At 47.0% G+C, this 21365-nt stretch overlaps 1 protein-coding gene across 10 annotated transcripts in view; it reads right to left on the reverse strand.

The window, feature by feature from the left end:
• The window catches only part of TNRC6A (trinucleotide repeat containing adaptor 6A), a 205457-nt gene that overhangs the window by 10583 nt on the left and 173509 nt on the right, over positions 1–21365 (reverse strand). For 7 of the 10 annotated variants that reach the window (XR_007147878.1, XM_047839226.1, XM_047839221.1 and 4 more), the window contains 10 exons: positions 20392–20567; positions 19144–19176; positions 17479–17559; positions 17085–17136; positions 13162–13304; positions 12303–12440; positions 11725–11853; positions 11211–11288; positions 10727–10937; positions 7622–7753 (listed from right to left, as the gene is read on the reverse strand). Coding sequence is in view for 9 of the 10 variants with exons in the window: in XM_047839226.1 (XP_047695182.1) it covers positions 7622–7753; positions 10727–10937; positions 11211–11288; positions 11725–11853; positions 12303–12440; positions 13162–13304; positions 17085–17136; positions 17479–17559; positions 19144–19176; positions 20392–20567 (1173 nt within the window). In the remaining variant the exon portion in view is untranslated. Of the gene's footprint in view, positions 1–7621; positions 7754–10726; positions 10938–11210; positions 11289–11724; positions 11854–12302; positions 12441–12607; positions 12755–13161; positions 13305–17084; positions 17137–17478; positions 17560–19143; positions 19177–20391; positions 20568–21365 lie in introns of all 10 variants that reach the window. The other 3 variants (XM_047839230.1, XM_047839223.1, XM_047839222.1) reach the window with 3 other exon arrangements.

Consider the following 21365-nt stretch of genomic DNA (forward strand, 5'->3'; position numbering starts at 1 on the left):
TTTTTTTGAGAGAGCATGAGTCGGGGAGGGGCAGAGAGAGAGGGAGACACAGAATTGGAAGCAGGCTCCAACGTGGGGCTCGAACTCACGGACCGTGAGATCATGACCTGAGCCAAAGTCAGACGCTTAACCAACTGAGCCACCAAGTGCCCCTGTTTATTTTTAATAGATATACCTTATCTATTTTTTGCTGACAGCAGAGCGCCTGACGTAGAGCTTGAACCCACGGACCGTGAGATCATGACCTGCGCCAAAGCCAGACACTTAACTGAACTATGCGGGGGCCCCTGATTACCTTCTATTAATCACTCCACGGGAGAAGGTGCAGAAGATGGGAAGTGAGATTGTATAGGCGGCAGGTGTAGTTGAAGCAAGCAGAGCTGGATTTATGCCACAGAAATGCTGTGTCTTAGAGGCGGGGCGTGTGAGCGGTGACCATAAGGAAGGCCAACACCGCCTGGGCACTAGTGTCTCACCCTGTCCTAGTGCTTGAGTGCTTCTGAGGTGTTGCCTTATTCACCCTCCAAACACCATAGGAGGTATTATTATACTCCCATTTAGCAGGTAAAGGTTAAGTTACTTGCCAACAGCTAATAAATAGCAGAGCTAGGTCTCAAATCCCAGGTCTGTGTCTATTTTGCCATTTTGCCATCATGTCAACTACCACTCCCACGCTGAAGAGAAATTCCAAATGTGATATGCCACTGAGTGGCAAATGTAACTTAGAATTCAGGTCTGTTTGATTCAGGGTTCGATGTTCTTTCTACCATGTGACCATTTCACCTTCCATTTCTGATAATCATCAGTCCAAGGTTCACAAACTAGCAAACTGACCTTTAAGCCAAGTTTAGTCAAATAAAGTTTCAAGATACAAATCCAGTGGAGAGGACTGAATGTCACAAACGTGTTAATCAGAGGGACAGATTTGATGCTGCTTAGGTTAGAAAGCAGAGAGGCTCTCCTGGCTGCCACCCAACCCCCACCCCCTCACCCCACCACCCACCCGGTCATTATCTTAAATCACTAAGTCCTATCAATTCTGCTTCCTGTGTTTTGCACAACTGCAACAATTTAGTTTTGATAGAACGCGCATGCTGCTGAGCGAGTGAAGGCAGGGCAGAAGGAAGAGGGAGACAGAGAATCCCAAACAGGCTCCAATCTCAGTCCAACTCGGGGCTTGATCCCATGACCCTGGGATCATGAGCTCAGCTGAAACCAAGAATTGGATGCTCAACCGGCTGAGCCACCCAGGTCCCCCAAATGCAGTGATTTCTGAATTATTTTGTTTTGGGTCCCTTGTATGCAAAGAGTTGGATTTTGCTTTATGATTCAATCTGAATTTATTTTGATAAATTACTTTGGCTCATTTATGCTTATCAATTTTATATATATTTTGGTTCTAGTTTCTCATGTTATTTTATATGATGCCTTTTATTTCTTCACAGATTCTTTTTTTTTTTTTTTTTTAAGTTTACTTATTTTGATAGAAAGAGAGAGAGGGGGAGGGAGAGGGAGGAGAGAATGAGAGCAGGGACAGGCAGAGAGAGAGAGGAGGAAATCCCAAGCAAGCGCTATGCTGTCGGCACAAAGCCCAGACTTGGGGCTCAAAATCACGAATTGTGAGATCATGACCTGAGCCGAAATCAACCGTCGGGTGCTTAACTGACTTGACCACCCAGGAGCCCTGATTTCTTTATAGATTCCTTAAAAACTCTAAAAATATGGTACCTGTTTTTCTCTTTTCTGAAAATGTGGAAGGCTTACGTTTTTGTCTCAGTGGGTGTCTTTGTAACTTGTTTAATCTCGTCTTCAAAAAATTCTGAGATACAGCTGACGTATAACACTGTGTTAGTTTCAACTGCACAACGTAAGAATTTGATGCTCTTATGTACTGTGAAATGATCATATAGCTCTTGAGTAATGACTACACTGGGTCAGGCTACACTGTCTCCTGTTTGGCTAAGCTCTGGATCAGGCACAGAAGTTTCCCAGCTGATCTCCTCGCCCCAGCTGATCTCCACTCCCCAGGTCTCCACAAAGCAGCCAGAGTAATCCCAAACACAAAACATGCCACTTCCCAGCTGAACGGTCTCCAACAGGTCTCCATTGCAGAGGGGGGAATACTCAAACTCTTCAACCATTTATAAGGCCTCCACCCATCAGCCCTGGGTTCCCCTCTCATCACCTCTGCTTGGTTAACTCCTGTTATCTTTCGTATCTCAGCTTAAGAGATCACAACCTTCTTCTGGAATCCTTCAGCTACTGCCCCCAACCCCAAGACGGAAATAAATATTCTATATATGTACCCCCACCACAGAACAACGTGCTGGGTGCTGATGAGGGGAAAAGATTTTATCAGCTGCCTTCTAGTTGTAGGATCTTAAGACCATAAAGCTTCCCAGATAACCTGGTCCAACCCTTCTGCGACGCACGCACAACTTCCTGGTCAGATGTCCTTGCCATTCCACCCTGCCTCACTTAACGAATCTGTCTTTTCTTACTCCAGAAGGTGTGCAGTAAAGAGTCAGGACAGTAGGCCCAGAGTACACATTACAAAGAGCTACGAGACTGGCCCTCCCTCACTCCTGGGCTCCTCCAAGCCCACAGCATATCCTGCAGATAAGAGTACCTTTGCATACCCTGCACCTCAGCCAAGCCAGGTAATTTCTGGTAACAAGGTGACTTCTGGTGAACATCTACTTCTGTCTGCCCGAGGCCTGGGTCATACAGTATTTTTATCAGATCTCCGAGAGGTCTGCGGGGGTTGGAGACCGCGTAACACAACCACGCAGGTGCTAATGCCTATGTGACTGACCCCCCGATAAAGACCCTGGATGCCAAGGCTTGTGTGAGCCTCTCTGGTCGGCAATACTTTGTATGTGGTTTCACACATTGTGGCTGGAGGATGAAGTCCGTGAAACTTCACTGGGAGAGGACAACAGGAAACTTCTCCTGGACTCTGCCCTATGTGCCTTTTTCCTTTGCTGACTTCCGTCTGTATTCTTTTGCTGTAATAAAGCATAACCATGAGTCATACAGCTTTCCTGACTTCTGTCAATTCTTCTGGCAAACCAGTGACCTTGAAAGTGGTCTTGGGGACTTCTGTCTGACACAGAAGGTCTCCTGGGTTCGCCCTTTCTTCTCTGCTCCACAAGTAAATTACTAGCTCTCTATGGTGATAAACAGAGACCTCATCTCAGACAGTGTTGTGAGCAGTCGATGCTGGCCAAAGCCTTCCCCACAGGCGGCTCCCTTCCCCAGCCTCAGCTCGGGTCTGACGCGAGCCTGAACACTACCATCACATCCCTCCCCCTTAAAGATGATCTCTACCCAGTTCCACTGCTAGGGGACAACAGCCCCTCTCTTCTACAACACGGAAGCACAAATGCCAACATGAACTCAGGGTTGATGAAGAAGCGAGGGAGGTTGGCTACAGGCAAACTCCCATGGTCCTTCCCCAAATAGGAGCATGACTAGAGAGCGAGATCTCTCTGGTTAGGGACCGTAGGAAAATCTCTTTCCCCCAGTGGAAGGGAGGGCACAGGTGTGAGGGGAGGGAGAAGAGAAACGGAACAAGCCCCACACTCCCAAGTACGTGCAAACGCACATGGCAAATGCTGCCACCCGGGGCTGGGCAGGGGTAGGGGTGGTAGGGACCACGGGGCGGGGCAGCGAGCGCACCAGCAGGCAGCCACCCCGCTCCGGGTGTGCACTGCTCCAGAGCTCCGTGCCGCCAGGCCTGCTTGTTTCTAAGAGACGCCACAAGTCTGAATTTGTGCATGAAGTTTTCTGAATGTTTACACGGATGTTGAAAAAGATGATTTCAAAATCGTGAGGGTCTAACAAAACATAACACGTGGGCTGGCACCTAGCTGAACACCGACAGCCAGGTGTGAATTTTATTGTAAGTGAGAAAGGGAAACCACAGTGAACTATCAATAATGGGAATAGGATGATTAACATTCCTCTCCCTCTTCTTAATATAAGGAAAGGGGAAAACAAAGCCAACAAATAAGATTCCGAGTCTCCGCTGGGAGAGAGGCCAGCAGGAGCCACCGATCAGGAAGCAGCAGCCCCGGGAGGGGAGAACGTGAGAGTGTGAAGAACTGGAGGATAGTAGTGTAAGAAAAAGCACTTTTTTACACAGACTGCAAAGCTTTTTGAAAAAGCCAACACTCTAAGACTCGACATTTAGCAGGCTCTCACATACAGATATCAAACCATCTTTCCTTCTGGAGCTGAAGACCAAAACCACAACCGGGTCAAGAAGTATTTCCGAAATCATTTTTATAAAGGAGGAAAAAATACAACGACAAAGAAAGAATCAAAGCAACAAAACAGAATACATCAGATCAAACATTCTTGATTTTGAAAAAATTTTTGAGAGAGAAGGAGAACCTGTGCAGGGGGTCCAGGGGGAGGGGCAGAGAGAGAGAGAGAGAGAGACAGAGACAGAGAGACAGAGAGAGAATCTTAAGTAGACTCCATGCTTAGCTCGAAGCCCAACACAGGGCTCAATCCCACAACCCCAGAATCACAGTCCAAGCTGAATGCAAGAGTCGGTCGCTTAACTGACTGAGCCACCCAGTGCGTCATTCTTAATTTTTAAGGGGATGAAATGTAAGTCTGGCGATATCGAAATAATACCTATGAAACAAAACCACTGGTCTTGGGTTAGTTACTGTCAGCTATGCCACCTGCTCAAATACAGACAAGGAGAACATTCTGGGAGCAGAGAAGCGTGTAAATATTAAGTAATTTGTATAACTAATAGAAATATTTTTAAGAAAAGAAAGAACGACTAAGTTTCAAGCATCAAATTAAGTAAATAAAGAACAGCAGGGATCTAGACTGGAGCAAAGAAAAAGGATCAACCCCTTCCTTATTCGGAAGAAGAGCACTTTCCTAGAACATATATAGGAATAAAAGTATTTACTGTTTAAGCTAGCAACTAAAAAACTTAAGAATTTACTGCTTACACTGCAGGTTTATGCAAAAACAGTCCATGCAATAAAATGAGTGGAAAAAAAAGATCAACATTAAGTTGTAAAAGAAGATAAAATATAAATACAAAATCATTTGATTAATTGAAGCCAATGAAGGACACACGGGAACGGGCTGCTTACAGGAAGGCCCCGCCGCCCAAATGGCCACACGCCAGGTGCCAAGCCACAAGGGAAGAGCTTGACGGCTGTTACCGCATTCAGTCCCTTTAACAATTCTGGGAGGTCTCATTTCCTTTTGCAGGTGCAAACACTGTGGCTTAAGGAGTTTAGGAACTGGGATGAAATCCTAAGTGTATGTGACTTTAAAATCTATGCTGAGGACCCCATTTACGTGACACACACCATGTACCAGCATGCCCTGGGTCAGTATGCCGAGCACTGTAGGATACACGAGGGATGTGACACCTGCCACAGCAGTGCACGGAAGGCAAGAGGTCATTTTTACAAAGAAACTGAGGCTCAGGTAAGCAGGGCAGACATGGAAAACTCCATTTTACGCCGAGAAGACAGGAAACCATATGACAGAAGCGTTTCTCTGGCCCTCTGCATCTGACCTGTCCAGCTCCTCCTTTCGCTAGAGCCACACCCGGAGGCTGTCCTTGTTCTTTTCTAGGCTCCACTGCTCTGGGCAACCTCGTCCATGTCCATGACCTCAACATCCTGATGAATACCAAACCTTATTCTAGCTCAGATTTTTCTTCTGAGTGCGGGCCTCTATTCCTGATTTCTTTAGAAAACATTTTTTTTTAATGTTTTATTTATTTTTGAGAGAAAGAGACCAGGAGCAGCGGAGGGGCAGAGAGAGGGAGACACAGAATCTAAAGCAGGTTCCAGGCTCTGAGCGGCCGGCACAGAGCCCGACGTGGGGCTCCAACTCACAAACTTCAAGATTGTGACCTGAGCCGAAGTTGGATGCCTAACCGACTGAGCCACCCAGGAGTTACCCCCCCTTTTTAAAGTTTACTTATTTTGAGAGACAGAAAAAGTGTCAGCAGGGGAGGGGCGGAGAGAATCCCAAGCAGGCTCTATGCTGTCAGGGCAGAGCCTGATGCAGGGCTAGATCTCATGAACTGTGAGATCATGATCTGACCCAAAATCAAGAGTCGGGCGCAGGGCGCCTGGGTGGCTCAGTCGGTTAAGCGTCCAACTTCAGCTCAGGTCATGATCTCATGGTTCTAGCCTCACAACGGGCATTGTGCTGACCGCTCAGACAGAGCCTGGATCCTGCTTCAGATTCTGTATCTCCCTCTCTCTCTCTCAAAAATAAATAAACATTAAAAAAAAAAATTTCTTTTTTTTAAAAAGAGTTGGGCACTTAACCAACTAAGCCACCCAGGCACCCGACCCCAAGCCCAGTCTTAAAGGTCAAGGGGTTGGGCTGAAGGAGCGAGGCAGGAGGTGGGTTACGGATAATCATGTATTTGCACAAGGCCTTAAGTTAGTTACCCAGCCCTTCCATCCTTAATTCTAAGGCTGTTTTTGGTGCACTCTCTCCTCGTCCACTGCCTTCTGCCTCACTTACACTGCTTGGAGTCTTCTGTGTCTCTGGGTTGAAAATTTAAGATGATTTACGGCACAAAGTGGTCTGTGATTTGCTCATTCTGGCCTCTACTGTCCTAGATTCTTCTTCCTCCCTTTGCCCCCTCACCTCCGTGACACGCGTGCATAACAGAACCCCGCGGGTTGTCCTGCGTTTGAACTTTTCAAATGCTCTACTCTTTCTGCCATCCTCTCTCTACCCCTTCATGTGGTCTGAAGACCCGCTTCTTAGTCTCCATATAAAAGCCTTTCCAGACCCAGCGCACCGAAAGGTTGTCGTTCCTGCCCCCTGCCACCCCCCAACAGTGGACCGCACACTGCCATCCCACGTGTGCCAACATCTCAGTCCGTCTGTGTTCCTGGCACCTACCACAGGGTGTAAAAGCTGTTACGTGCTGACTTTTGCTACCAAACCAAAGAGCTCCGTTCAGGGCAAGTACTGCTCCTGGCTCATCTATGCTCAATGGTGTGCGTGCGTGTGCATGTGTATCCAGGTGGCCAAGAACGGTCCTTTGGAAAGCAGAAAATGTGAAAATGTTCCACTAACATTTGCTAGATGGATTGATGTTAAACAGGTTGAAAATTGTATTTCTAAAAAAAAAAATGTAATTAACGGATGAAAAGACAATAATATTGAATCTATATGATTTACACAAAGCAACAAAATACATGAAGAAAATGTGCCATTATACAAAACACTGACAGAAATCAAATTATGCTGGGAGTTTTTAATACCCTCCCCATCATACTAAGTTAAGTAAATGTTAAGTAGAACACTAGAACGATCAAATCTATTGCAAAAACCTAAGTGACCATTAAAGAGGGACAAATTTTTAAACCACAAATGTATACTGAATCTTGATTTTGTACAAAATCATTAATTGTGTTAATTGTGCCTTTTTAAAAATTTAACTAAGATTTAATAACTAATAAGCACTTTTTAATAATGAGGAAAGGGTCTAAGTGGATTTGGCTACAAATACAGACATTTAAGATAAAATAAAAGCCTAAATTTAGTATTCTACAGGGTTTTGTTTTCTTTTTTTAAGTACAACATGTAAGAATGTATTTCATACCATGTTTGCTGGAGTTTTGATCCAAAGATGTGTTCACAGAAATGCTGTCCACTGTAGTCCACTTCCTTAGTCTTGACTGTGGCTCTTTAATACTGTTCATATCCATATTTACATTCAAGTTTGAGTTCAAGCCTAAAAACAAATCAATATTTTAATAGAAAACCACTTTATAAAATATAACATGTTTTCCTTCCAATACCACGACCTCCATTTTCTAGAAAAAAACATGTAACTAATCTAATGTTTTTAATCCCGTGACCTGGGACTGTTCCTTAGCAGGTATCACCCTACAAATGTGCACAGCCAAATGATTACAGACAAGCACAAGGTAGGCAGAACACTCTGGGCCCCTGGCCAAGGTTGTGTAGAAATCCTCAATAGATATTCTAATATTCAATAACCCAATGTTTTCAAACCATGAAACTGTTAAAACTATAATTGTGTTAATGGGGAAAATTATTTCTCTATAGAATATGATTATTTTAAAATTCCTTGGTGGGGCACCTTGGTGGCTCAGGCAGTTGGACCATCCAACTCTTGATTTCGGGCTCAGGTCATGATCTCAGGGTTGTAGGATCAAGACCCACATTTGGCTCCATGCTGAGTGTGGAGCCTGCTTAAGATTCTCTCTCTCTCCCTCTGCCCCTCTTGTGCTTGCTCTCTCTCAAACGATAAACAAACAAACAAATAAATTTCCCCGGTAAAAAGAGACAATTTTAAGGAAGCTCAATATTAAAGTTTATCTCCAATAAAATAGATCTCTTTAGCTATCCCCCAAGAGCACCACGCATGAAGAAACATAGGGAATCATGTTCAGTTATCTTTTGCTTAGAAACAAAAGTTTTCAACTGGCTTGCCAGCCAAAGGACACCGTCATTGAAAAGCAAAAAGGTCCTGGGGCGCCTGGGTGGCTCGGTTGGTTAAGCATCTGACTTTGGCTCAGGTCACGATCCCATGGTTCGTGAGTCTGAGCCCCGCATCAGGCTCTCTGCTGTCAGTGCGAAGCCTGCTTTGGATCCTCTGACCCCCTCTCGATCTCTGCCCCTTCCCCACTTGTGCTCTCTCTCTGTCAAAAGTAAAACAAACATTAAAAAAAAAAAAAAAAAAGTAAAAACGTCCTGCTCTAATAATGTAGAGACTCCCATATCTCAAGGCGCAACTTCCTTGACCTTTGGTGATGAAACACATCACACTCAGATATTCTGTTGGAACAGGATGGAAATTTCCATCTTGCATACTGTGGGTCAGAAAACTGACTGTTAATCCAGGGTTTCTTAAGTGTGATCCAGGGACCATCAACATCAGAATCATCTGAGATTCTTGTTAAAAATGAACACTTTTCAATGGGAGCCAGAATCTCTGGCCACATTGCCAGGTGGTTCGTATTTTAAAATTTCAAAACAAATAGTTTTAAATACTTGGGTTTGACGACAGTCCATGTGATATCAGGTCAAACTTAAAAACTTTAATAACGTGGGGCGCCTGGGTGGCTCAGTTAGGTGACCAACTTTGGCTCAGGTCATGATCTCACGGTTTGTGAGTTCGAGCCCCGCATTGGGCTCTGTGCTGACAGCTCAGAGCCTGGAGCCTGCTTCGGATCCTGTGTCTCCCTCTCTCTCTGCCCCTCCCCCACTCACACTCTGTGTCTCTCTCTCAAAAATAAATAAAACATTGAAAAAAAACTTTAATAACATAAATTCTCTAATATCATCCCAATTTTTTTTTTTAATTTTTTTTAATGTTTGTTTATTTTTGAGACAGAGAGAGACAGAGCATGAACGAGGGAGGGTCAAAGAGAGGGAGACACAGAATCGGAAACAGGCTCCAGGCTCCGAGCTGTCAGCACAGAGCCCGACGCGGGGCTCGAACTCACGGACCGTGAGATCGTGACCTGAGCCAAAGTCGGCCGCTCAACCGACTGAGCCACCCAGGCGCCCCATCCCAATTTTTTGAAGAGAGCAATTACATTTGCTGTTCTCTGGACTCATCAACCAGACCCAAGACTCGGCAAATTTTTCTGTGGAGCTTCAAATAGTAAGTATCTCAGGCTCTGTGGGCCACAAGGTCTGTGGGTCTCTGTGCAACCCTGTTTTAGCACAAAAGCAACCACAGAAAATACATTAACAAAAGACCATGGCTGTGTTCCAATAAAACTTCCTTTACAAAACCAGGCCACCGGCCAAATGTGGCCAACAGGCTCCAGTCTGCCAATGCCTGATTTAGACAACCATGCTGTGTTGGTATGAGTTAGGCAGACCTCTTAACCAGGAAAATGTATCTCTCTGTCCTTGCTGAGAGTCCGCAGCAATACGAGGGGGCGCCAGAGTGAAGCGAAGCAGGGCAACAGCAGGCCCCACCCCGCCCACGGCCAAGAGCAGGCTAGCTCGTTAGCTGTCTTCAACACACTGGGGCTGGCAACCAATCAAGCTGGCTTTCGAGAAGCCATTTTAAGGGAAAAGAGAGAAAGCAAAAGCAAAATCAACAGAGTGTCGACAATCAAGGCTCAAAATATAATCAAAGGCACAAAGAGAAGAGACCCAGGGAGGGGGAAAACATACAAGCCTGAAGTTTCCAGAGGGAGACAGGGAAAGAAAGGAAGAGGGGAGCTACTGCAAGGGCAACAGAGGCAACCCTCCTGCCTCTGTGTCCTACACTCAACACTCATGCCAGAAATCACCCCTAAAGACTCAGACAATCGTGACAATTTCAGGCGCTGCCCCACAGAAGCCACTCATCCCAGTTATTCCCCAAAGCGGCACTGCTCCGGGTGTCTCTGGCATGTGGTTACTAACCACCCTGCCCCCCCCCCCACCCCCCACACTCTACGAGGAAACCACCTGGGGCTCGAGAGCAACTTCACCTTTATTCTAACCCACTCTAAATGAGCAGGGAGTTTTTGAAACAGCACGGTTTTCTGGAATGGAGAGAGGCCTTCCTGGAAGCAGGGAGATAGGCTGACCCTGGGAGAGGCAGGGCAGCTCCCGGAGAGGAACGAGCCACAGAGCCGGCGTGGTTCCGAGGGGACAGAACTGTGCCGCCAAGGGAGAAGACGTCAGGCAGCGGCTCCTGGTGTCAGGTGAATGCCCCGGCCAAGGAGAAACCCACCTATAGGGAAGTTGCTGAAAGCATTTATTGGTGACGGCCCTTTCTGCAGCTCGGGTGTAGTGTGGGGCATGACGTTCTCGAGGAAAGGTTTCATGGCTGGCTGATGGAGTGGCTGCTGCTGAGCTGGCGGGGTCTGTTGCTTCACCAACAGGTTGGGGTCCAGTTGGCGAGACTGCTGCATCATTTGCTGCTGCACACTAAGAGGTCGACCCTGAAAACAACCAAGTGATCGGGAAACACTGGAGAGAAAGTCTTTAGGGATACCCAGGTATTCCCCCCTCAACTGCCGAATTCCCCTCCTCCCCGGCAGGAAGGTGAATAATCACCATACTCCAGTTAACACGACCTCCGGGCAAACAGGAGACTTAATGCATCACATATTTTGTCGTATCTTGATACAGGCATTTCGCCTCTCTTGTCACAAGCTCGAATGAAGTGAGTTCAGTGCAAGCGAAGCAAAAGGGGAAAGAAGGGTGCGATCTACCTGCTGGTCTTGCTGCTGCCGGTTCCCAGAAGGCACGCTTCTCTGACTCTGCGCCCTTTGCTGCTGCGCTAACAATCGCTGGAGGGGAGATGGCGAAAAGGCCGTCAGCGTCTCGTCAGAGTCGTGTCATAGAGCAAGCTTCGGGATGGCTGCAGGTGGACCTAAGGCGTGGCCTCATCTGGCGTACCCTCCTCCTGGGGCTCCCTGGACTCAAGCCATTGTTGAATTCGGTCTTTGGTTCGGTCTAAACTACTTGCGCTTCGGGAGGGACATGTGGCCACCCACCCTCCCCGCCCCCATCCCACTCCCTCCGCCATCCCAGATCTGACTGGGTGGTGCTCGAAGAGCATCCCGCCTTTCCAGCTCACGACCTGTCCTCCCCGACAGACTGTAAGCTTCCTGGGGGCGACGGCACCCACTGTTTGCTGCCACGCTTCCCGCAGAGTCTTGGGTTTATTAGCACACAGCAGACGCTCAACAGACTTGCACTGAATAGGACTGTTAACCGACTCACCTGTAACTGGGAGATCTGAGAAAGCTGGTTTAGTTGGGATAGCTGGTTCAGCATGGCTACCTGTTGAGGGCCAAAGAGCGGATTCAGGCCACCGTTGTTTGGTGCATACTTCAGCAATGAAACTGGAACCTTAGGATCACAATGGCAAGTTAATAACGTTGATCAAATAACTCAGAACTAACTAAATGTGCTGTGTAGTTTGACTTGTCAATAGAGCAATTAAATCTGTGGACTATTACCATGGAAGGTTGGTTAAGTTCTTGCTTTGCTTTATCGTTCATATAAACTTTTCTGGGTTAACTACAAGAGGACAGGGGTGAAATCTTAAAGCGGCCAGTTTACTTTGCTGTTGTCTTCCTCCCCTCAACGTGTTTTCCGGAAGCTAGTGGTAAATTTCAGGTGTAACTGAACTTGGACTCATTTTCTTGACCCAACCCACATCCGTTCGTAAGGACAGCTAATTCTGCATTAGCTGCGTCTCAAAGATGCCAGTGGATGTGATGAGGAGCACCTAACTGTCTCGTTCAAATACCAAGTGTTTCCAGGTACACAGGGGAGAGCACGCCCGCAGTCGCTACCTGAGGGGAGAGTAATGGAGGAGGCACTTGAGCACGGAGATTAGGCTGAGATGAACTAAGAGGTTGTGCTGGAGGCTGCTGCAGGCCCCGGGCTTGTGCTGCTGTGTTTCCAACACCGAACATACTGGGATTGCCATTCTGCAAAACCAAACGACAGCAACAGAACCCCAGTGGGATTCTTTAGGGACGGACGTTGCAATACCACACTGTAATATTGATTTAAACACAGTAACTACAAGTAAGAGAGATCTTATTACTTCTACAAAGCATTCAACAGAGAGCCTAAAATACACGCGTGGACTTACCTGTCTAACAGAATTCAAGTTTTGCATACCCAGCCCTGCTATGGAGCCAAGGGCCTGGTTAGGTAGTGCACTATTTGAAGGGGGAAGCTTCATGCTTTGACTGGACATAAACTGCATGTTTTGGGATTCATCTGCTACAATGCCATCCTGATTGGACAGACAGAAAGATGTGCAACACCAGCCAAGCAAACAAGTAGAAGGGAGAAATCATTGCAGGAACAGAAGAGAAGTCACATGACATTCCAGCATCAACAGGAAACAGGTAGAGAACAGAAGAGATCAGATTAGTGTTAATTCTAGAGTACATAAAAAGAACCAAACACATTTTACGGGATTCAGAAGAAAATACAAAATGCAATCCCTATGCTAAATTGAAACATAAAAGGGAGAATGAACTACAAATCCAGTAGTAGGATTTGGCACTGGATTATAAGCAGTACCTTACATTAAATGCCCTAACCACTAATGAGAAAATTATGCCATTAAGTGTACTGGTTATTAGCCACAGGGTGAAACAAACAAACAAACAAGTAACAAACAAACAAACAACTTACCTTATCAAAATAAGGACTGCGTTCCATGGAAGACTCTTTGGAAATCTGAGGCCGAGAACCAGGGCCTTTCCCGACCGTTCGATTGTAATCACCAATATTTAGGCTATGTTTATCTATGTCCATTCGTTTGTCTTGTAACATTCCTAATAAAGGCAGGAAATGATGTTACCATGTAGGAAGACAATTCAGTTGGCTTCAGATAAATTTACAGTAGAAAGCAAAACATTTCCTCCCTGCGGGAGGACTTCTGCCTTGAGAAGGACATGTGAAAAATGCACTTGCATTTAGTAAATCTTGCATTCCTCACAAGTAAAGTTGGGTTTAGCAGACGCTGCTGTTTTACTGAACCAATTAACCTGAAGTAAATGGGTTAAGATGTCTTTGGTCATCTTTAACCTAAACTTTATAATAAAAACAATTTCCAGTTACAAATAACAAAAACAGCCGCCACGAGAACGCGCCATTGGGACAGATGCGCGCGATGTGCCGGGCACTCACTGTCCCAAACATGTGCTCGAATTTCATGCTGGTAACCCTACTCTTCTTGCCCCCATTCAGCAGATGGGGAAACTGGAGACAAGACAGGCTCACACCTTCTCCTCTCTCAGGTCTTCCTCTCCCATTATGGTCCACATTCTGCCTTCTCTGCGACCTCAAACTCAATTTCTTATTCCTATATGTATCTCATCTTTAATAATAACCACGTATTGTTTACTGTCTCTCAGCTCCAAATTCACCCTTTCTGACTGCCCAGTCAAAGCACACCTTGGGTCTTTACAGTTTTTCCTTTGCCAGTTGGTGCACAGGCTCTGTCGGTAGAGGGCGCCGGAGAGCTGCTGTGGGAGGAAGTTCGATGTGCTCCCGTCAGCCCCCAGAATCCACCCCCCGCCATCCCTCCACGTGGCTCTGTAGCAGAGTCTCTAGTGAGACACCGCTCTGCGGACAGATTTCCACCAAGTGCCACCAGCACAACAGCACAGCGACTCGCGTGCCATTCAGTGAGCCATGGAGGAGGCGGGGCCTCCTCCTCACAGAATGGACCCGCGGTCCGGATACGAATTTGTTTTTCCTGCCTGAAAAGCTTCTGCCATCCCCAGTCTGGCAGAAGACCTTATATCCCCACAGCACTGTGTCTGACCACGGAACTCACTCCAGAGCAAAGGGAGGACGGTCATGGGATCACGCCCGTGGATCAAGCGGTCTGACCACATACGCCGTCACCCAAAAGTAGCTAGCCAAACTGACAAGCAGAACTGGTTACAAACCAAGTCGGGAGACAACATCCTTCAAGGATGGGCTTCTGCTTCATGGCACACACTGCCACCCACATCACCAGAACACAGAGGTCTGGGAACCAGAAGGTGAGAGTCGGCATGGTTTCTCTGTTACACCCGACAAGCCCCTCAGAATTCTTGCTTCCTGTCCCAGCAACTCTACAGATTTGGAGACCTTAGTCCTCAAGAGAGAGAAAACGCTTCTACAAGGAGACACATCAGGCCGCTGAACTGGAGGATGAAAACGGCACCTGGACATTTTGCCCTCCTTGTGCCACTGAACCGCCAGGCAAAAGGGGTTCATCTGCTGGCTGAAGTGACTCTGATCACCAGAGGAAATGGGCCTTCTGATACAAAACAAGGGCCGCGAGGACTCTAGAACCCAGGGGGTTCTCTGGGGGTGCTCCTTCGCATGTCCGGGCCCACTAGTAAAGGTCAACGAAGAGCCAGAGCAACCAAGAAAAGGCAGGACGATTAAGGGCTTGGATTCTTTGGGAACAAAGACCGGCATCCCTCCAGCAGCAAAGGAACCCGGGGGCGCTGAGGTACCGGTAAGAGCAGGGCAGTGTGGGATGGGTGCCGACAGAAGCAAGCCAGGACACCAGCCACAGGTCTGACCAATCACAGAAACGAGGTCAGTACAAGCTCTGCACGTTTCCTATGGCTTGTTACATGAGTGTGGTTATCTGGACAGGCCAACCTTCTCTCTCCCATTTTCGTTTTATCCACTCTGAACTGATGAAAGTTCCTATCCTATCCAACTGTTGAAAGTTCGCTCTACAACTCAGTCTTTCAGTCTCAACTGTGACTAACTTTGAGGGGTAGTAATACCGCCAATGACAATGCAATGACTACTGGGACCGTGTGTGTCTCCTCAGTTTGGTGAGAGGGCAGACTTCCTCACCTGTTAGAAAGAGAAAGAGAGCCGTGCCTCGTTAAGACAGAGCCGCTCTGCCACTGTAGTGGGACAGGGCAGTGTGCGCACAGGGCACGTGTGGAAGATGGTGGTCGAAGGGCGGGGTGAACTGTGCCATCCATCGACCTACCGCCTCTCAGCTCCAAATTCACCTCGTCAGCCCTGGACCCTTTCCGTATCTTTCCCTTGGCCGGCCGACACTGCAGCTTTGCGGGTAGAGGGTGCAGGAGACACTGCTGTCTCCCGGGTGCAGGCACCCCCTCCTGCGGCACAGACCCCACCCTGCCGCGGCACCCCCGGCAGCGGCTCTGGCGGTCTAGTGGCAGAGCGCCTCCCGTGAGACACCTCCCCACGGGGCACAGCTCCTGCAGTTCCGCGTGGGCGACACCACCGTGACTTCTCTGCCACACGGTGAGCAGAGGCCAGGTCCAGGAGTCTGGACCCCCTGCACGGGCACGCCACCTCAGTCCTAAGGTCAGAGACCTCTCCTTGCCTCTGCTAGTCTATCTACAGTGTGCTCCTTACCTCCTACTAGCCAAAGCCTCGTCACTCGAATAATTCCTTAGATTTGTATCAAACCTTCCTGTTCAAATCGCTGCATAGTCCGCTCTCCTGCCCGGACTCAGACTAACAGAAAAACGGCACCACCTACTAAAGTTTTCAGGCAAGAAAGTGGAAATCAGCTTTTATCACACCCGCTCCCTCACCCTCCACAATGCATTGGTTCAGACTGGTTACCAACTTTCGTTGATTCTAATTCCTGAATCTCCACAGAATTAAGAGTCTTCCCACCTACTATCTTAGAGTTTTGAAATCCTCACTGGATTTGAAATCCCACTCCAACAAATCTCACACTGGTTCTGGTATCTTGTCCTTAGTCCTCTGCCACGAATCTTTCCTGTCCTAAGACATTTTCAACCTGCAGCCATAATAATTTTACTATTATTATTTTTAAAGTTTATTTATTTTGAGAGAGAGAGAGAGACAGAGAGACAGAGAGCATGCATGCATGAGCAGGGGAGGTGCAGAGAAAGAGAGGGAGGGAGAGAATCCTAAGCAGGTTCCATGCTGTTAGTGCAGAGTCTGACACAGGGCTCAGGTGAGATCATGACCTGAGCAGAAACCAAGAGCTGGGCACTTAACTGGCTGAGTCACCCAGGTGCCCCTACCATCATAATTTTCTTAAAACACAAACCCAAATCATGTCATTCTCCTGCTTCAAATTATTTAATTCCGTGCTTTCAGAATAAAGTTCAAACCCCCCAGCTCCTTATGTTTTAGCCTCTGCCTCATTTCTAGCACCTTCCCTAGGCAAAGCTTCTTCAATACCACACTCCCACCACCACAACCAATTTACGTTTCTTCTCCCACTGCATGGAACTACTTGCCATTTCTCTAGCTGTCTTATACTGTCTCTGTCCTATTATCTGAGCCTTTACACATACCGTTCCCTGATTACTAAGACTCTATCACCCAACCTGGATGACTCCTCCTGACAGGACTAGATTTGAGGTAATCACAGACTGGTATCACCATGACCTCAGACCTTGCACAGCGATGTGCACTTGGAAGGCTTATAAACCACCGTACTCTAACGTGGGCTAGAGAGCACAGGATACCGTAACGGGAACCCAGACCTCCCCTCTCCTGGCCCAGGTCAGTGCTCGCTTAGTAGGATCATGTCACAGATCCGTTTGTCCATCAGTGATGAATACAAACTCAACCTGATTTACCTCCAGAAAGGTCCATCTTATTGCTCTGTACGTTTTCTTCTGGTGAGTCTCTCTGAAGGAAGAAAATGGGGCATGTTAGCAGGCCTTCATTCATCAATGACAAGAAATTAAAAACGAAAACCTTTACTTCGTTATTTGTCAAAAGGCAAAGAGGATATGTGACCGATGTTTTTAGCTACAACTATAAAAATAAAGAAGGCTTCATGGCCCATTTTACTGTAACCTCCAGCAGATTCATAAGGCCTCAAACGTAAGTAATAATTTGTTAAGAAAACAAAAAATTAAATTAGGGTAATTTAACCACCATTATAGGTGGTTAACAGACCACCTATAACATTATGGGGTATCAGACCACCATTAAAAGGGGAGGGGGCTGCTGGGAAAACACACTTACCGAAAAACTGATATTTGAAAACTGTTTAACGAATGGATTTATCCACGCTTCTTCTTGTTTGTTTCCACCTTTCATGGTTCCCTTTGCAAAACAAAAGAGTAGAAAGCTGCCACGGCCACCTCTATTGATCTGGGTACAGTGATGGATTACTATAACTTCAAGACAATTCCCAACTCTCATTTTTAGCCAATTAATTTCTCCTTCAACCAACTCTTATCCGAGTTGTTAACAATTACAAATCAACTTATTTGATTTTCAACTTCCTTTGCTCCAGTCCTCTGGTATAGCTGTAATGTACAGAGAAATCCCTAAAGGCAAGCAGTCAGAAGGAAAAGACGGAAGCAAAGGGCCTTGATGACCCACACAAGGAAAAAAGGTCCTCGGACTAACGGAGAACTGCTCGTCACACAGCTTCCAGTTTATAACTGGATGGTGCTCTGAGAGCTTACTCATAATCTGGATCTGTGGAGCTCTCACACCACACTAATGTAAAAGTAGTCATTAGGTTTCTCGGGTTCATCCAAAGAAACCCACATAACGTGTACTTTAGTTGTGCTGCATGTGCTGTACTGAAAAAGCACCACACGTTTCCAAATGAAAGACTTGAAAAATTATGATCTGTGTTGCCAAGAACACAGTACCCCAGCAGCAGCTGAGGCTGGGGGCCCCCCCTTCCACCCTGGTGCTGGCCGGGAACAGGCGGTACAGAAACTACCGAGACATGCTTCGAGGGGGTGAATGGCCCACGACATGCCCGGTCGACCGGGAGGCGGGAAGCCACAGGGACCAAGGTGTCCCGTGAATGTGAAGACCATGGGGCCATTCTCGGTCTGCTGCCTTAATTTCCCTTTCCCGTTGCTACCGCCTGTTCCTTCCGACTGTGGGACAGAACACAGCTTCACAGTCCCCCCCCCCCCCCCCCCCCGCCCAAGTGCAGGTCTCTGAAGCAAGCACCTAACCCTCGCCGTGGTTTCTGAAGTCGTCCTTGATTCCTCTGCCTCTCACTCCCACCCGCACGCCTAACTGGCTGCCAAGGCCTTCTGTCCCTTCCATTGCAAAATGTCTCTCCAATCAGTCCTTGCACTACACATCCATTCTTGCTTCCCCATTCAGGCCCTCACTTCTCACCCGAATGAGTGCAGAAGCTTCCTGAGATCCCCAACTCTGGTCCCTCCTCAGTGCCAATGATCTTTCATACGATCACTGGTTAGCTTTCTTTAAAGTGAGTAATTTAAAAAACCCAAGTTCATGTTGCCTTCTATGCAATTTCACTGGCTCTGTATTTTAAACAGAATAAAGTTCAAATTCTTTGGCACGGTACTGAAAAGACTTTACAACCTGCCCCTTCATCTAACTATAGAGCCAGATCTCTTGTCACCTCTGTCCAGAGATTCCACATTTTAGTATGTCAGGCTACTATTCTCCTTAGCACATCCCACCCCCAGGCATCTTCCAAATTCAAGTGGGCACTCCTCAGAGCTCTCCTATGGCCCCACACTAGACTCTGAGCTCCTTGAAGGTGCAGCTCATGTCCTAGTGGTTTTGAACCCCCAGCACCAAGCACAGTACCTGGCACACAGCAGAGGCTAAATAAATGTTTGCAGTTGCTTTCTAAAAGATTTTTACTAGCAGAAACAAAGGAGAAAGAGTAAAAAGGCTACACACCCTTTCCCTTCTCCTTTTTTTGCCACTCAGACCCTGTAAGGAAAGACAAAGTCACAAAACAGCATGGTCCAGTGGGAAGAACACAGGGTTTGGAACTGGAAGGCCTAAACTTAAGTTCCCGCTCTGTCACTTACTAGTTATGTACCTCTGGGCATGCCACCACCTTTTCCGGTCTCAAATTCCTAATCAGTATTCTATCTCAAAAGGTCATGAGGATCAAATGGCTTATGTAAAATACGGGAAAACACTTCATAAACTACATGGAGGCAACAGGCAAATTCAGCCGAATGAAAATCTTTGTAAAGGAAAATGGCAGGTCCTAGACTGAGAATCCCAGGATTAAAAGGGAGGGACCCTGGTGGCCAGCTAGGGGAGCTACTGGATATTTTACCTGCAAGGTCCCTCGGGGTGGGGAGGGGGGCGTAAAAAACAAAACAAAACAAACGTTTCTCAAAAAGGCGGGGGGGGGGGGGGAGGGGGGAGAACCCCCAGGGGAGGGCCCCCCAGGGAGAACCACCTGGGGACTGGGCATATATTTTGAAAATGGTCCCCAAGAGAATCTGACACCAGCATCCAATACCATCTCTTAAGAACCTGTGCTTTGTGTCAGTGGTCTCAGACCTGGCTCTGCATCAGAGACATTTGGGGTCCAATTTCCAAAACTACAGTAGGTCTGGGGTACAGGAGGTTGTGCTTTTAACAAATGCCATTATGATTCTGATGTACCAACAGGTTTGGGGGTAACATTTGTCCACATATCGGAGACAAACCAAATAACTCTCATCATTTCTGGGCATTTCTGTCACAGGACCTTTCGGGGTGAGGGAAGGGCTGAGGACGGGGGACGAGAAAGGAAGACGGTGATTCTGGGTAAAGGGGGGTTGGGGGCTCCGGGTGAAGCGGAATGGGAGATGAGCTGGTGGTGGGATGGAAAGAGTCAACATGGAGATTTGCCCTTCTCTTCATCCCCACCACTGCGGGCACCACTCTGGGTGAGGGGCTGTCCCAGGCAGCACTGGTGGAAGGGGAGGAGGAGAGAAATCCCAAGCTGTAGCAGTGGGGAGAAAGGAAGTTCCTGTGGTCTTATGGTTTTCTAGGTGGCTGCCCGTACACGAGGCTACACCTAAATTGGGGACTGCCTAGACTGTACTGGTCGCCATAAATGGGCAGGCAGGACAGCAATTTTTTCTGAGGGTAAACTACCTTTGGAATTCAAAGTTTCAAGGGCTGTGCCCTTGAAATGTTTACCTTCGATGACATTTTCTTTGTGTATGGTGGCCAATTTAAAGATGAGTTAAGCTCTTGAGATGAATTACTATTCCACATTCCAATCTCTACATCCTCTTCCTCTTCCCAGCCAGTGGGGCGATTTCCAGGCAATGGCATATCATCACCACACCAGCCATCTTGCATAGATTTTGGCCCTGATTGTGGATTTGTGATACAAAGAGAAACATGCTTTAATCAAACAATTCTTTCTAGAGGATGAGAACTCATTAACAGGGTGGGGCGAGACGGGGGTACCTAAAAAAACCCCGCTTTTACTTCCCTTCCCAAACCTACAGGGCAGAAGTGTATGTTTTACACTGAGTTGAAAGTTCCATTAGGCAAGAATTTTTTTTTCTTTTTATAAGTAATCTCTACACCCAACATGGGGCCCAAACCCACGACCCCAAGATCAAGAGTCGCATGCTCTACTGACTGAGCCAGCCAGGCACGCCTATTAAAATATAATTAATTTTTTAATTAAAAATTTCAATGAAACATCTCCCATGCTTTTACAAACAGAAGGTACCTAAGATGGAACAAAGGTAGCCTTCTTGTTCACCCTTAACATTCTGCATGGCCGCGCACAGGGCAGAGGATAGAAAAAATTTAAAAGAATTCATTTTGAAATACATTTTCAACGAGCACGGCCAAAAAGTATTGCAAATCATAAGCAGAAAGTATCTCATCTCTACACTCAGCCTTTGGAAGTCCTACGGGGTGCCCCCCACACAACTTATGGGACAGTGACCGTGTTCATCTAAACAACAGGGGTCCTTCTTGAACTTTGTTCATTTTACATATAACATTCAGGGAATTATCTAAAACCTCAGCCGGACATTTTGGATATGCGTCTACATGACTATTCAGTCACTCATGCCGGACAGCATAAAAGTTGCTTGACCGTTACTAGATAATCTTATTTGGTAAAATGTAATTTAGATTTGGTGAAGTAT

Source organism: Prionailurus viverrinus, chromosome E3 (genome assembly GCF_022837055.1).
Source record: "Prionailurus viverrinus isolate Anna chromosome E3, UM_Priviv_1.0, whole genome shotgun sequence".
Lineage (NCBI taxonomy): Eukaryota > Metazoa > Chordata > Mammalia > Carnivora > Felidae > Prionailurus > Prionailurus viverrinus.